This window comes from Pelophylax lessonae (genome assembly GCF_965119305.1).
Source record: "Pelophylax lessonae genome assembly, chromosome: 13".
In the NCBI taxonomy this organism is placed as follows: Eukaryota; Metazoa; Chordata; class Amphibia; order Anura; family Ranidae; genus Pelophylax; species Pelophylax lessonae.
Genome location: NC_138780.1, coordinates 11,062,796 through 11,079,404, shown reverse-complemented (window position 1 = coordinate 11,079,404; position 16,609 = coordinate 11,062,796). Strand labels below are relative to the sequence as shown.

The 16,609-nt window shown below is 43.5% G+C and overlaps 1 protein-coding gene across 1 annotated transcript in view; it reads left to right on the top strand.

Annotated features, from left to right (window-relative positions):
• The window catches only part of LOC309569423 (sodium/potassium-transporting ATPase subunit alpha-2), a 64,073-nt gene that overhangs the window by 21,382 nt on the left and 26,082 nt on the right, over window positions 1-16,609 (top strand). The window contains exons 4-11 of the mRNA XM_082275245.1: window positions 34-237; window positions 2,438-2,551; window positions 3,938-4,072; window positions 5,591-5,708; window positions 10,330-10,598; window positions 10,709-10,907; window positions 12,871-12,980; window positions 15,004-15,138. Coding sequence (XP_082131371.1) covers window positions 34-237; window positions 2,438-2,551; window positions 3,938-4,072; window positions 5,591-5,708; window positions 10,330-10,598; window positions 10,709-10,907; window positions 12,871-12,980; window positions 15,004-15,138 — 1,284 coding nt within the window. The remainder of the gene's footprint in view (window positions 1-33; window positions 238-2,437; window positions 2,552-3,937; window positions 4,073-5,590; window positions 5,709-10,329; window positions 10,599-10,708; window positions 10,908-12,870; window positions 12,981-15,003; window positions 15,139-16,609) is intronic.

Here is a 16,609-nt window from a genome sequence, read left to right as displayed (position 1 = left end):
AGTCATGTCCCCGTTTTTCTTTTTGAATGTCAGGGTTTGACGAACACCCGCGCCGCCGAGATCCTGGCCCAGGAAGGACCCAACGCCCTCACTCCTCCGCCCACCACCCCCGAGTGGGTGAAGTTTTGCCGCCAGCTCTTTGGCGGATTCTCCATCTTGCTGTGGATTGGCGCCATCCTCTGCTTCCTGGCTTACTCAATTCAGATCGCAATGGAGGATGAGCCAATCAATGACAACGTTAGTATGATGCATGAAGAATGTCTGATCTTACCATAATTTCATCAATCGTTAACCTCGCCCACAGTCTGCCCAATTTCTTACCAGAGTAGTCCTACCTCAGGGACCACCCACTCGTAGTCTTCAATCACTGTAATGAATGCCTTATTGAGTTTTGGTGCAATAACTTAAAAAAGGGTGAAATTGTGATCCAGAGACACTGTCCTGGACACACCATCAAGAGGTCTAAGAAGTAGGACTGATCAACCAAAGCTGGGACAGGTGGCATCTTTGCACCATGGCTATACTCATAATGATCCCAACTTTTTGAGATGGCTACAAAGGACACCTATTAGCAAAAATATGTAGGCAAAGGACACACACACCCTGCCACACCCCCTTAAAGGAGAATTATACAAAAAAATTGACACAGCGTAGTGGGCAGAGGAGCAGTTGGAATGGAAATGTATTGGAATCAATGAGGAAGACAAATCTAAAGAGGCCCTGCCACCTTCCCCATTTCATTCAAAGTGACAGACAAGATCAGTTTTGTCAATTACTCTGCTCAGCACCCCTAGAAACCCAATAGATGTGGCTCCACCCCTCCCCCACAGAAGTTGGGGGTGGCATCATGAAGATTCCTAAGGATGCTGCTTATTTTTCTTTCTTCTGACTGCTCCTTTAGAGAATGTAACGGAACCATTACCCACACTGTGCTTGTTGGGCTTCCGTCAGAATCCCGCTTTCTCCAGTCTGAACATAGATATCAGATATTACAGCCGCCCTACATACAAAACTAGCCGGAACTTAGCTTGTATAGATCTGGAACCTTTGTTGAACAAACTCACTTGCAATATATACCTCCTGATCAGATTACCCCACCAGGTCAGGTGCTTGATTACATTATCCAATGCAGATGAAATTGTGTACAGAAATATAATTAACCTGAACTAATTACCTACAGTAGCCATCTGGACAGAAACAATAGGTGAATGGGAATCCACATCTAGACAATGTTATAATTAACATGTTAAATAATTCAGCACTGCAACAAGGCTAAAACAAAATACATTGCACATTATCGAAAGTATAAACACAGAATCCACAGTGGACAATAGGTGAGTAAATCAGCATAATAAACAATGTGTGGAAGACAGGTGGTTGAGCTGATGATATTAGCATCTGCTATGAGTCTGACTGCTTGAAGCAGTCTCTTATTGGCAATAGGCAGCTAGGCCTTTAACATGGATCCTAGGCCTAGAGTCCCCGAGTCTTCATATATTCCTTGAGATATATTGTTGACAAATATTATTGTCCCATTTGAAGTAATCCAAACCATATTCTCAGTGTCCATTAAGTAGCTGTCCATCATTTCATTGGTCACCCTGTGCCCCTAATAGACACAGGGCGACTTACACATAAGAAGGGCCTAGGGAGCTGAGAGAGGGATTTCTCAAACTCTCGAAGGTAAGCTGGGTTCCACGGGCCCCCCAACCAAAGTGACTCCCGTCACAGAGACATTTTAGCCATTAGATAGATTTTATGTACTGCCAAAGCAGTTGAGGATCCCAGCATGGCTCTCAGGGGACAGCAGGAGAAAGGAAAAGGTGCAAGCTTTTCAAATTTTCTTGCATATGACAACTGGGTTACCAGTGCAGGGAAACTCTTTAAGCTTGTAATTGCTGCCTTCTCCAGGAATGCTACTTGCCTGGCTGCTTCTGCTCTCTTTCTGAGATGCTGACCTGGAACAAGCATCAAAATGAGGTCACAGCTTCTGATTTGGTTTGGTAATTCAGAAATTGGTGAACACATTGGATAAGTAGGACAGCCAATCAAATTGCATTTTCTGGGGCACCTTCCTTACTCTTTCTGCATTCCATAAGGACCAAATCCTCTAAGAAGCATTTGAAGGAATTAGAGGATGGGTCAGGCTGGTGTTGGTTCAGTCATTTAAGGAGTCGCTACTTTCAGGCAGGTCCTTATAAAGCCTCGTTGCCATGTTGTACTGTAATTGAGAAAGATGACAATGGCCCTGATTCATAAATCTTTAATAGCACCTAAAATGGTTCTCATTAGCTCTTAAGGCATGCTAAAATGACAGAATGACCAAAGGGTCATCCCTTAATTGCACTTTTGGATGCTTGAAGTGCAGTTTAAAGTTTGAGGACCAATGTGACTTATGTGCGATTCAGGGTTCAAATCTCTTGTACTGTTTCCACAGCTGTACCTCGGAGTGGTTTTGGCTGCTGTCGTCATCGTCACTGGATGCTTTTCATATTACCAAGAAGCCAAAAGCTCCAAGATCATGGATTCCTTCAAGAACATGGTGCCTCAGGTAGGGAGAAGCGAGTCCTATGGTGATATTGTGCATAGATGGGTAAATAGATAGATAGATAGATAGATAGATAGATAGATAGATAGATAGATAGATAGATAGATAGATAGATAGATATGGGAAGGATAAATAGATAGATAAATAGATAGATAGATAGATAGATAGATAGATAGATAGATAGATAGATAGATAGATAGATAGATAGATACATCTTAACCTACTTGTTTGTTATTGCATTGTTTATTGAAGAAATAGTTATATGAATGAAGAAAGTTTCTAAAACAATAAAGTTTCTTTACAAGAACTGACATGTATCCATTTCCATGTATGTAAGTCAACTTTAACCAGACAATGGTTAGTTTGGTCAGTCTGGTCGGTTTGGTCAGTCTGGTCAGCTTGGTCAGTGTAGTCAGTTTGGCCAATCTAGTCAGTCGTCAGTTTGATCAGCTTGGTTAGTGTGGTCAGTGTGGTCAATTTGGTCAGTCTGATCAGTTTGGTCAATGTGGTCGGTTTGGTCAGTCTAGTCAGTCTGGTCAGTTGCGTCAGTCTAGTCAGTCTGTTCAGCTTGGTCAGTCTGGGCAATTTGGTCAGTCTGGTCAGTTTGGTCAGTCTAGTCAGTCTGGTCAGTTTGGTCAGTCTAGTCAGTTGCGTCAGTCTAGTCAGTCTGTTCAACTTGGTCAGTCTGGTCGTTCTGGGCAGTCTGGTGGATTTGGTCAGTCTGGTCGGTTTGGTCAGTCTAGTCAGTTTGGGCAGTCTGGTGGATTTGGTCAGTCTAGTCGGTTTGGTCAGTCTAGTCAGTCTGGGCAGTTTGGTCAGTCTGGTCAGTTTGGGCAGTCTGGTGGATTTGGTCAGTGTGGTCGGTTTGGTCAGTCTAGTCAGTCTGGTCAATTTGGTCAGTCTAGTCAGTTGCGTCAGTCTAGTCAGTCTGTTCAGCTTGGTCAGTTTGGGCAGTCTGGTGGATTTGGTCAGTCTGGTCAGTTTGGGCAGTCTGGTCAGTTTGGGAAGTCTGGTGGATTTGGTCATTCTGGTCGGTTTGGTCAGTCTAGTCAGTCTGGGCAGTTTGGTCAGTCTGGTCAGTTTGGGCAGTCTGGTGGATTTGGTCAGTCTGGTCGGTTTGGTCAGTCTAGTCAGTCTGGGCAGTTTGGTCAGTCTAGTCAGTTGCGTCAGTCTAGTCAGTCTGTTCAGCTTGGTCAGTTTGGGCAGTCTGGTCAGTTTGGGCAGTCTGGTGGATTTGGTCAGTCTGGTCAGTTTGGGCAGTCTGGTGGATTTGGCCAGTCTGGTGGATTTGGTCAGTCTGGTCAGTTTGGGAAGTCTGGTCGATTTGGTCAGTTTGGTCAGTCTGGTTGGGTCAGTTATATGTGTCATTTTTCCTTTCCTCTCTTCCAGCAAGCTCTGGTGATCCGTGAGGGAGAGAAGCTGCAGATTAACGCTGAAGCTGTGGTGGTCGGTGATCTGGTGGAGGTTAAAGGTGGGGACCGTGTTCCGGCAGATTTGAGGATCGTCTCCTCTAATGGCTGCAAGGTGAGACCTGACCGCTGCTTGAATGTGTGATAGTTGTAGGGGATAGTCTCATCGTCATTGTAAAAATATAATCTCTGGAATATATATATATATACTGTGTATATATATATATATATATATATATATATATATATATATATGTATATGTATGTATATATATATATATACTGTATATGTGTGTGTGTGTATATATATATATATATATATATATATATATATATATACTGTATATGTGTGTGTGTATATATATATATATGTATATGTATATATATATATATATATATATATATATATATATATATATATATACTATATATAGATATACAGTATATCATTTTTATGAAGCTCATCTATCTGCCAAGCTCATGTGCCAACATCTCCTCCAGCTTACTATGCTGTATTGTACTGATCTGCACTGCAGGCTAAACAGACTCAGAATGGACAGGCAGCATGTAACCTGGGAACATCCTTTGTTTTTTCACTCACTGCTGGCTAACCTCTGTGTCACCCCCTTCTCCATAAATTTGAATTTGGAGCCCCTCCCCTTTCATTACTGGTATCTCTCATATCTGGTAAGAGCTGGCAGGAAACGGCCCGGTGATTGGCATGAACATAACTTGGGATTTTTTGTAGATACCTCCAAGTAAAACAAGTTGCTCTGACCACATTTTAGCTTTTGGCCCCTTTCACACATACGGTCCGTTTGTCCGTTTTTCATCCATCTGTTGACGGATGAAAAATGGACATCAATGCATTTCTATGTAAAAACGGATGACAACGGATGATCATCCGTTAACATCCGTTTTCAAGGGTGACTCCACCCAAAACTAATATTTAAAGCTCTGGTAGATTGCTATTGTGAGCTCCTCCCATTCTCAATGTTGCATTTTTATATTTAAATGTAATTATCAAGGATTCAACAAGAAGTGTGAGAGCACTTCAAGGTGGGCAGTAAAACCCCAAGGTGGGCAAGAACACCCCAAGGTGGGCAGGAACACACCAAGGGGGGCGGGAACACCCCAAGGTGGCCAGGAACAGTGTTGGCAAATATGGTAAGGAGAGCTACACACAGGGCCGGTGCTACCACTAGGCAAACTAGGCAGCCGCTTAGGGCGCACTGCTGCCTGGGGCGCAGCCACAGCCAGGGGGACTCTGGATACCCTAAAGTAAGTGGGGCTATGGGGACCCTGATGTAAGGGAAGATTTTAGGGATCCTAATCAAAGTGGGGTCTCTTTTGTAAGGGTGAACTCTGGGAACTCTGATGTAAGGGGGGGGGGACTTTGGGTACCCTAATGTAAGGAATAAATGGGGTTTAGACCTAAAGCTGTGTAAGAAGCCCCGAAATTTCAGCAAGTAGCTGGTCTTGCCTAGGGCGCAAAATCGTCTAGCATCGGCCCTGGCTACACACAACGTATCTCGGCACACTCCACCCATAACTGACGCATTTGTTTTGAGTGGACTGTGCTCTGAACATGCATGGCTACTTTGAGGTTGCTAATCCAGGCTGTCTTCACCAGGTTGATAATTCTTCGCTGACCGGGGAGTCCGAACCACAGACCCGCTCACCGGAATTCACCCATGAAAACCCTCTGGAGACCAGGAATGTCTCCTTCTTCTCAACCAACTGTGTGGAAGGTGAGGATAGGGATGGAAGAGAATCAATAAATATGGTTAGGAAGTGTGAATGTGAGGAACCTTCGGTAGTTGCCTACATTTTAGACCAATCTTTCTTAACAGGGGTTCCATTAAACTCTAGGGTTCCTCCTGAGGTTGCTAGGGATTCCTTGAGTAATTTGCAATTTCTTCTGTAAATTCAGTAACTAAAGACACCAATGATCTTTTTAGCCATTTGTAAGGTGGCACCAATAACCGACAATGCAAGGGACATTCATCCCACCGACCACCAATGCAAGGGATATGCTTTCCATTGACCACCAGTGTAAGGAAGCCCTTTTCCCAATAACCACCAATGTAAAGGACATTCAAACCAATTACCACCAATGTAAGGAGTATGGCTTCCATTGACCACCAGTGTAAGGAGACCCCTTTCCCAATAACCCCCAATGTAAGGGACATTCATCCCACTGGCCACCAATATATGGAGTATGCTTCCCATTGACCACTTGGGTAAGGGGGCTCCTTTCCCAAATATTACCAATGTAAGGTGATCCTCACCAATCTAAAGGAGCCCTTCTCCACTGATCACCAAGGCAAAGGAGCTTTACAGTGACCTCCAATGCAAGGAACTTTTCACTGACCACAAGTGTAAGGAAGCTCTTCACTGACCAATACTGCAAGGCGAATTTTCACTGACCACCACTGTAAGGTGACTTTTCACTGACCACTAATGCAAGGAAGCTCTTTACTGACCACCAATGTAAGTCAACTTGGCTCTTCGCTGACCACCAATATAAGGGTGCTCTTCAAGTCTTCACTGACTACCATTGTAAAAGGCATTCTAACGTAACCACCAGTGCAACAGGGTACTTCTCCTACTGGCCACCAGTGTATGGGGGCCTCATTTCCAATAATCACTATTCTATGGTGGTTATTCACCTCCAATGTAAGAAAACTCTTCATTGACCTCCAATGTATGAAAGCTCTTTAATTACCTCCAATATAAGAAAACTCTTCACTGACCACCCATGTAAGAAAGCTCTGCTTTGACCTCCAATATGAGAAAGCTCTTCACTGACCTTCAATGTAAGAAAGCTATTTAATGACCTCCAAATTAAAGGAAACTTTTCACTTACCACCCATGTAGGGAAGCTCTTCATTGTCATCCAATGTAAGAAAGCTATTCATTGACCTCCAATGTAAGAAAGCTCTTCAATGACCTCCAATGTAAAGAAGCGCTTTATTGACCTCCAATTTAAGAAAGCTTTTCAATGACCTCTAATGTAAAGAAATTCTTCACTGACCACCCATGTAAGGAAGCTCTTCATTGACCTCCAATGTAAGAAAGCTCTTTAATGACCTCCAATGTAAGGAAATTCTTCACTGACCACCAGTGTGAGGAAGCTTTTCATTGGCCTCCAATATAAAAAAGCTCTTCACTGACCTCCAATGTAAGGAAACTCTTCACTGACCTCCCATGTAAGGAAGCTCTTCAAAGACCTCCAATGTAATAAAGCTCTTCAATTACCTCCAATGTAAGGAAACTCTTCGATGACCACCCATGTGAGGAAGCTTTTCATTGGCCCCAATGTAAGAAAGCTCTTCACTTACCTCCAATGTAAGGAAACTCTTCACTGACCACCCATGTGAGGAAGCTTTTCAATGACCTCCAATGTAAGAAAACTCTTCACTGACCACCCATGTAAGAAAGCTCTGCTTTGACCTCCAATATAAGAAAGCTCTTCACTGACCTCCCATGTAAGAAAGCTATTCAATGACCTCCAATGTAAGGAAACTCTTCACTGACCACCCATGTAAGGAAGCTCTTCATTGTCCTCTAATGCAAGAAAGCTCTTCATTGTCCTCCAATGCAAGAAAGCTATTCATTGTCCTCCAATGCAAGAAAGCTATTCATTGACCTCCAATGCAAGAAAGCTATTCATTGACCTCCAATTTAAGAAAGCTTTTCAATGACCTCCAATGTAAGGAAACTCTTCACTGACCACCCATGTGAGGAAGCTTTCCATTGGCCTCCAATGTAAGAAAGCTCTTCACTGACCTCCAATGTAAGGAAACTCTTCACTGACTATCCATGTGAGGAAGCTTTTCATTTACCTCCAATGTAAGAACCTCTTCAATGACCTCCAATGTAAGGAAACTCTTCACTGACCACCCATGTGAGGAAGCTTTTCATTGACCTCCAATGTAAGAAAGCTCTTCACTGACCTCCAATGTAAGGAAACTCTTCACTGACTACCAATATGAAGGAAAACTACAATTTTCACTATGTACATTTCTTTTTTTGGCCATTATTATTATTTGTTGCATTTTTGTATTATTATTATTAATAATATAATTATTATTTGTTTCATTTAATTAATATTACTGAAAATGATTTTATTATATGGAGCATCCCTGGGTGTAGAATACTTTAAGTATGCCACATTCCTTATTCTTTTCTTTATTCCTACATCTCAACTCACTGTTTCCATCAATGTGCCCTGAGCTGTAGATATAGTCATTATTATCCGAAGGTTCCCTGAAACTCGAAAGTAATTTTAAAGGTTCCTTTGAGTTATAAAGACTGAGAAAGGCTGTATTAGATTGTTAGCTTTGGCGTTTTTTTTGTCTCTGCTCAGCTATTCTATCCTGTGTGCAGCAGCTGAGTTGCTCATTGAAGCTCCTCCAGGGTGCACAGCAGGTCATAGAGGACCCACACAGCGTGCTATTCTCTTTTCTCCAACCATGACAGTCCCTCTATTGAACCCACTGAGCAACTTAATGGCGGATTTTGAAACTTTTCCCAGTTCACAGCCAGAGAGCCTCTAAAAAAGAAAGAAAAGGAATGATGGATGTCCGGAGACGGAGAACAAAGCCGGAATGTGAGTCCAGCAGTGGAACAAAACAGCCTGCTGAGAGGCCAAGGACTCATTATACAAACATCTCCTAAAGTGTACTTGTATCCACGCAACCATTATGTAGGACTTTTCAAGAATGCTGATGAATATTCACTGCACAACTGTGACCGGGGATGTGCAAAACTGAGAGTTTTTATTTCTCCAAGATGTCCTCGGGAGATTTCATTGAAATTTCACAATTTTGCCAAAATTCTCTGGAGCCAATGGGGAAGATGGAACTAAGGGGGTGGGGGTGTACAGCTGAACTACAGCCAGGGGCTGACTGGCAACCTTCGGCCCAGGAGGCAAGTACAAACCAGAAGCCCATGGTGTAGCGCATTGGCATCGTTCCCACTATCCCTCTTCCCGGCCTCCTCCTAACCCCCATTCCAGGCTGAAGCTCCGCTCCAGGTACTCTCCGCTGACTGGCTGATTCTGGGTTCCTGACCTGGCCAGCAGGGGGCGGTTGAGGGGAGCTGGGACAGCTTGATCAGGGCTGGCCAGGGTAGGAGAGTCTCCAGTGGTGCATGGAACTGGCCTCTGTTCAGACACAGTTTACACCATCCATGCTGGGGGGGGGGGGGGGGGGGGGGAGGCCTGCACTCTGTCCTTGTCTTTATCCCGCACTCAGTAGGTCAGCGGTGGAGACTTTTTACTTCACCAGGAATCCTTTAGGCATGTCTGTGGTAGAAGCGGTGCAGCCTTTTTATGGGGCATCAGAGCGGCCTGGGGGGGCAATTGCCCCCCTGCCCCCTGGCTCAGTCCTCCCCTGACTACCGCCATCCCTTTAGTCTTGCACGGTGGTACTGGTTCCTCTCCTGGACTGAAATGGCTTACTCTGATTTCACTGCACACTGTGAGCTTCTCAAAATTTGCATTAGAAGCTGCAGCACTACAGATAGAGCCCGCCTCATTTCCTGGCTGAAAGATGTTCAACATCATCCAGCCCTTTCCTTCCCAGCCTGATTGTCCCTGGCCCGCCCCTTTCATTCATTGGGTCCTAGACAGCTAATGGAGGCTCAGCATCACGTGTGGGTGTTGAGAGCGTCCCCCCAGGCTGTCATCTACCCTTCGAGGCATTTTGATAGTTGCATGACTCCTCCTACTGCTTGTCTCAGGACTGAGAGCTCTAGAGAGGGGTACTGAGGCATGGGCTGTGATGTCTTCAGGAAGCTATGTACAGACCCTTCCCACCCGACCTGACAAATTTTTTAGGAGCCCTGTTAGGGGTTGTTGGTTAAATATTAGGGGTTTTAACAGAGGGAATCTGCACTACATGGGGTGACTAGGGTGTGCCCAGGCCTATGAGCCTACTCCATAGGGAGTGATTTGTTCCATCTCTCTAGTGCATGGGTATCCAACCTTTTGGCTTCTCTGGGCCACATTGAGTGTAGAGAATTTTTCTCGGGCTGCATATAAAATATATACTATAGTTAAGGTATATAAGTAATAAAAAGCCGCTGCGCCCTTCCCGCGCTGCTGCCCCCCCAGCACTAATTTAACACAACTAGAGGATGATCCCTTCCGAGGCAGCCTCTGCCTACAGTTAGTTGGAAGCCGCTGTGGCCGTGCCCCCGACCCGACTTCCTTCTTCCCCATCAAAAAAAAAAAAAATTGTCAGGGGACAGTGGGCCGCATTGCCTGGGGCTCCGGGCCACAGGTTGGACATGCCTGCTCTAGTAAATGTTTGCTACTTTTTCAGTGGTTTTAGCCTTAACAAGTTTTTTTTTCCCTACGTATAGGAACTGCACGAGGTGTCGTCATAGCCACTGGCGACCGCACTGTCATGGGTCGTATTGCTACATTGGCTTCAGGCCTTGAAGTAGGGCGCACGCCCATTGCCATGGAAATCGAGCACTTCATTCACATCATCACAGGCGTGGCGGTCTTCTTGGGGGTCTCCTTCTTTGTCCTTTCCCTCATCCTTGGCTACTCCTGGTTGGAAGCAGTCATCTTCCTCATTGGGATCATTGTGGCTAATGTGCCAGAGGGTCTTCTGGCCACCGTCACGGTGAGGACTCTCCTCCTTCGAGCTGGAGCTCTGTAGATACAATAGAAGCAATTAGACTACACAGGTGTTGAGGTGGTCCATAACCCAGTGTTTTGTTTTTGACCTTCAAGGTGTGTTTAACGCTAACGGCCAAGAGGATGGCCCGTAAGAATTGCCTTGTGAAGAACCTAGAAGCTGTGGAGACCCTTGGCTCCACCTCAACCATCTGCTCCGATAAGACCGGGACGTTGACACAGAATCGGATGACCGTGGCCCACATGTGGTTTGACAATCAGATCCACGAGGCGGACACCACCGAGGACCAGTCAGGTTTGTCATGACATAAATACTTGTCTCTTCCTACCCCAACCTTTGCCTGTCAGGCTGACCAGGACATTTTATCTTTGACCATTGCTCCCTTATGAAGTTGCTGCTGATTTCTAGACATAGTAACAAATTTAAACAAACCCAAAATAACAAAATGAATTTTGACCGAAGTTTGAGTTTGAATCGATTTCAAAAGCGAATTCCAAGAAGAGAATAACATAGAATTGAAAATAAAGGGAATAGAAAACAACAGATTAGAATAAATTGAGTAAAACAGAACAGAATAGAATAGAAAATAAAAGCATAGAATAAAATAGAAAATAAAGGAATAGAATATAAAATAATACAACATAATAGAAAATAAAATAATAGAATAGAATAAAATAAAATAGAATGGAAAATAAGGGAATATAAAAGAATATAATATAAAATAAAATAATAGAATAGATTAGATAAGATTAGTAAAACAGAACAGAATAGAATATAATAGAAAATAATAGAAAAGAGTAGAGTAAAACAGAAAAAAATAGAATAGAAAATAAAAGCATAGAATAAAATAGAATAGAAAAAAAAATGCAATAGGATAGAAAAAAATGTAAAAAAATAGAATTAAAAAAATCAGATAAATACTTGTCTTTTCCTACCCCGACCTTTGTCTGCCAGGCTGATCAGGACATTCCATCTTTGACCATTGCTCCCTTATGAAGTTTCTGCTGATTTATAGACATGTGGGGACACAATAATAACAAATTTAAACAAATCCGAAATAAAAAAATTCATTTTGGCTGGAATTTGAATTTGAATCAAATTCAAAAAGGAATTCCAAGACAAGAAAATAAAAAAATAGAAATGAAAATAAAGGAAAAGAAAATAATAGTTTTAAATAGAATAGAGTAAAAAAGAACAGAACAGAATAGAATAGAAAAGAAAAGAAAAGAAGAGAATAAAATAGAAAATAAAGGAATAGAATATAAATTAATAGAATAGAATAGAAAATAAAATAATAGAATAGAGCAGTGGTTCTCAACTCCAGGCCTCAGGACCCACTAACAGGCCAGATTTTAAGTATCACCTTGGGGAGTTGCAGACTAGAGTACTGCAATCACTGAGCAGCAAAATATATCACCTGTGATGTATTTCAGTTATCCTGCAAACCTGGCCTGTTAGTGGGTCCCGAGGCCCAGAGTTAAGAACCACTGGTATAGAGGAAAACAAAACAGAATAGAATAGAAAATAAAAGAATAGAACTAAAAGAATAGAATAGAAAATAAAAGAATAGAATAGAAATTAAAAGCATAGAATAAAATAGAATAGAAAAAAAATTGAATTAATTAGAATAGAAAAGAATAGAAAAACAATAGGATAAAATGGAATAAATTAGAAAGAATATAACCAAAACTTGAATCAAATGAATTTGAATTTAGAATAGAATAAATTTGAGTTCGACTAGAATAGATTACAATAAAATAGCAAAGAATAGAAAGAATAGAAGAGAAGAGAATAGAATAGACTAGAAAAAAACAATATAATAGAATAAATTGGATAAAATATAACCGTCTTCCGAAATTAAAATTTTGAATAGAATAAATTCTAATTCAAATGCAAATTCAATTTTGAATTTGATTCAAAATTTCAGAATTTGATCGAATTGAACAATTGAAATTGAATTAAGAAAATGAATAAAAGAAACTAATTCAAAAAACAAATTTAACAAATTTAACTGAACAAAATTATTTAAATAACGAATCAAAACGTAACAAAACAATTTTTTTCTGCAGATTTCTAAGTCTGTCCCCCCCAAACATTCTTGCTTATTCTTGGTCCCTTGACAATGGGTTCTTCCAGGGTTTTGAGGGCTGCATCTTACCAATGGCTGACTTACCAGTGGTTGACTGACCCGGTTGGATATTTTCATGCAACCAATAAAATACCTCGGTGACGCGGTGCTTTTGGTTTTTATTTCCAGGAACCACTTTTGATAAACGCTCGCCCACCTGGACGGCCCTGTCCCGGATCGCTGGCCTCTGCAACCGCGCCGTGTTTAAAGTGGGCCAAGAAAAGACACCCATTTCCAAGGTAAGCTCATGAACATTTTTTTGGGGTGAAGAACTTTGGATCCCTAAACCAGATGGATGTGTCCTCCTCGACCACAGTGATCTAACCTGTGAATGGTACACTACTCGGATTGGCTAGGGCTCAGTCTGGCCTTGCAATGATCTTGTTGGTTAGACCTAACCAGAGTTAGAAGAGGTACCTCATCCATAATAGAATGTATTCAAAGAATCAAAGAACGTGGAATGGGAATTAGGTTTCAAATAACCATAAAAGCTTTAAAAAAGTCTATTTTTTATTCACAAAGCTTAATAATTGTGACAATGCATTTGAGATATTGTAATCAGATAAATAAATGGTTATCTGCATCATATGATTCCATCAGTCTTCAATATCAGCCTGAAAAACCTCAACGGGTTTCCACTCAAATCTTCATCAGGAGGTAAACAGTATATTACAAAACCCAATGATACATTGGCAAAAAAGGGAGGATGCAAGTTGTAACAGATCAACTGGCACCCTGACTGGGTACCTCCGTTGACGGATGCTCCTAGTGCTTCCTGAGGGCTCCAAGCACTCCACCAGACACCATAACCACCTCAGACACCACGAACCGCCGTAGCTTGGTTGGGGTCTCGCCATCTCCTACCCACCCTGGACCTACGACAAGGCACCAGGTTCCAGTGGGTGAACCTCTCTTTCCCCAGAGAGTGCAGCAGGAACAGGAACAAGCTCTTACAAGAGCTTAGTGATGATTCAAGGGGGTATGAAGAGCATAGCAATCCCTTGTAGCAGATTCCCCCAATAAGAGACAGGACTCTAGATTGAGGGTGAAGTAGAACTCTTTATTGAACAGTCACACAGAATTTATATACAGCATGGACCTCCCCCTCCTGATCATATTACCACACACAGGTCAGGGGTTGCCTGATTGCATTATCATATGCAGATGAAATTGTATACAGAAACAGAATTAACCTGAACTGATTATCTAGCCACCTGGACAGAACAATGGGAGGTCATTAATATTTAACAATGGGACAGGCAACTTAACCCAATCCACATTCCATCTCAATAGATAGACAATAGGACAAGACTGCCAATGACAGTCAATGAGTCAGACTTCATGGCAACAGGCTATAGGTCTCACAGTGTAAAGTGGGATTAAATCTTCATATTCCCTGAGAGATATTGCTGACAAATATTACTGTCCCACTTGAAGCAATCCAAACCATTAATTATCTGTCTTTCAGTCCCAGTGACAGTGAGCACCGTCACACAAGTCCAAAGAGATGGGTCAGATAAGATGCTAGGGATATAAGCCCAGCCCCACCCCCAAAAGATAACGAAAGAGGTGAGACCTACGCATTATAGGGGCTTGTAGAAGTCTCAACCTGATAATGATAGATAGCAAGGCCAAGGGCTCACGGGGATGCTTTGATGGTAACAACAGGTCCCAGCAGAAGCAGCAGGCTCTTTCATTATCTTTTGGGGTGTGGCTGGGCTTATATCCCATATAAGCCTGCTGCTTCTGCTGGGATCCCTTTGCTACCATTGAGGCGTTAATGTGAGCCCTTGGCCTTGCTACCTATCATTATCAGGTTGAGGCTTTTACAAGCCCCGATTACTTGTAGGTCCCCCATATATAGATTTTAGGTCAACTCATTATCTTTTGGGGTTGTGCCTGGGATTATACCCCTTGCATCTTATCTGACCCATCTAGTAGGGCCTTTTTGGACTTGCATCCTCTCTTTTTTGCCAATGCATCATTGGGTTTTGTAATCTACTGTCTACTGATGAAGACTCTTTATGAGTTGAAACCTGTTGTTTTTTTCAGGCTAATATTGAAGACCAAAAAAAGCACCTAAAAAAGTCCCATTCCACACTTCTTTGATTATGATCTGATTGGTTGCATGTTTTTCTAATCTGTGAATGTGCAATTGGCATGTGAACGGGGGATTTACATTCAGTTATCCCATATCCTGTAAATTCTGTGTGTTCCTCTTGTTGGACACAAGTAACACCGGGTCATTCTCTTGTTGCACAGAGAGATACGGCAGGGGATGCCTCCGAGTCGGCTCTGCTCAAATGTATAGAACTCTCCTGCGGCTCCGTGAGGAAAATGAGAGAGAAGAACCCCAAAGTGGCTGAAATTCCGTTCAACTCCACCAACAAATACCAGGTGAGCACAGTCCGTGAATTACTCCGCCCCTTCCAGTCTGTAGTCATAGTAGATGCACAGGAAGAGAAAAACAAGCAGGGTATTTCACCAATGTGGTGGTGCCAATATCCGAGCAAGTGAAATGAGACAGGAAGCCAGGGGCAGACTGGCAACTTTTTGGCCCAGGGGGCAAGTACAAACCAGAGGCCCATGCTGCAGCGACTCGGCCCCCCCTCCCACTCTCCCTCTTCCCGTCCTCCTTACCCCCATTCCAGACCGAAGCCCTGCTCCAGGTACTCTCTACTCACCGGCTGAATCCGGGTTTCCAACCTGGCCAGCAGGGGGCGGTTGGGGGGGAGCTGGAACAGCACGGTTGGGGCTGGCCAGGGGAGCAGAGTCTCCAGTGGGGCATAGAACCGGCCTCTGCTCAGACACAGTTTACACCATCCATGCTGGGGGGCTGCTCTCTGTTCTTGTCTTCATCCGGCACTCAGTAGGTCAGCGGCGTGGACTTTTTACTTCTCTTCACCAGGAATCCTTTAGGCATGTCTGTGGCAGAAGCGGTGCAGCCTTTTTGCAGGACATCAGAACGGCCCAGGGGGCTATTGTCCCCCTGCCCCCTGGCCCAGTCCTCCCCTGCAGGAAGGTGCCAGATACAGGGTCGGGACAAGGGGTGGGCAGGAGTGGCGGCTGCCCTGGGCACAAGGGTTTATTGCAGGGATGGGCAGTTGCTTCTGTTACAAGGCTGACAGGAGTAGTGACAGCGTTATCACTGTTAATCCTAACCCTAGGGGGGGGCGCAAATTGGTATCTTTGCCCTGGACGCTGGATAACCTTGTCCCGGCACTGGCCTGATATACATAGTGGCATTACCTGCTGGCTACATTTTGTTTCAGGAGTTTGTAAATCACAGAAATTGATTACTCGTGCATGTATATGTCTATTGCACATGATTCTTTTATTTGCACCCAACAACCACTTCTAATTGCATACTACAGCTAGACAACCTGGCTCACAGCATTCCTGCTCAAAGACTCCCATAACTGCACTGCACACCACAGCAAGGTAACCTGGCTCACAGCATTGCTGCACAAATATTCCATCTCTGCAGAGCACACAACAGCTAGATAACCAACATCACAGCTAGGTAACCAGGGTCACAGCCTTCCTGCACAAAGACTCCTATCACTGCACTGCACACCACAGCTAGGTAGCCAGGCTCCAAGCATTCCTGCATGAAAACCCCATCTCTGCATAGCACACAACAAGTAGATAACCAACACCACAGCAAGGTAACCAGGCTCACAGCACTCCTGCACAAAGACTCCTATCACTGCACTGCACACCACAGCAAGGTAACCTGGCTCACAGCATTCCTGCACAAAGACTCCTATCACTGCATTGCACACCACAGCTAGGTAACCAGGCTCACAGCATTCCTGCACAAAGACTCCTATCACTGCATTGCACACCACAGCTAGGTAACATGGCT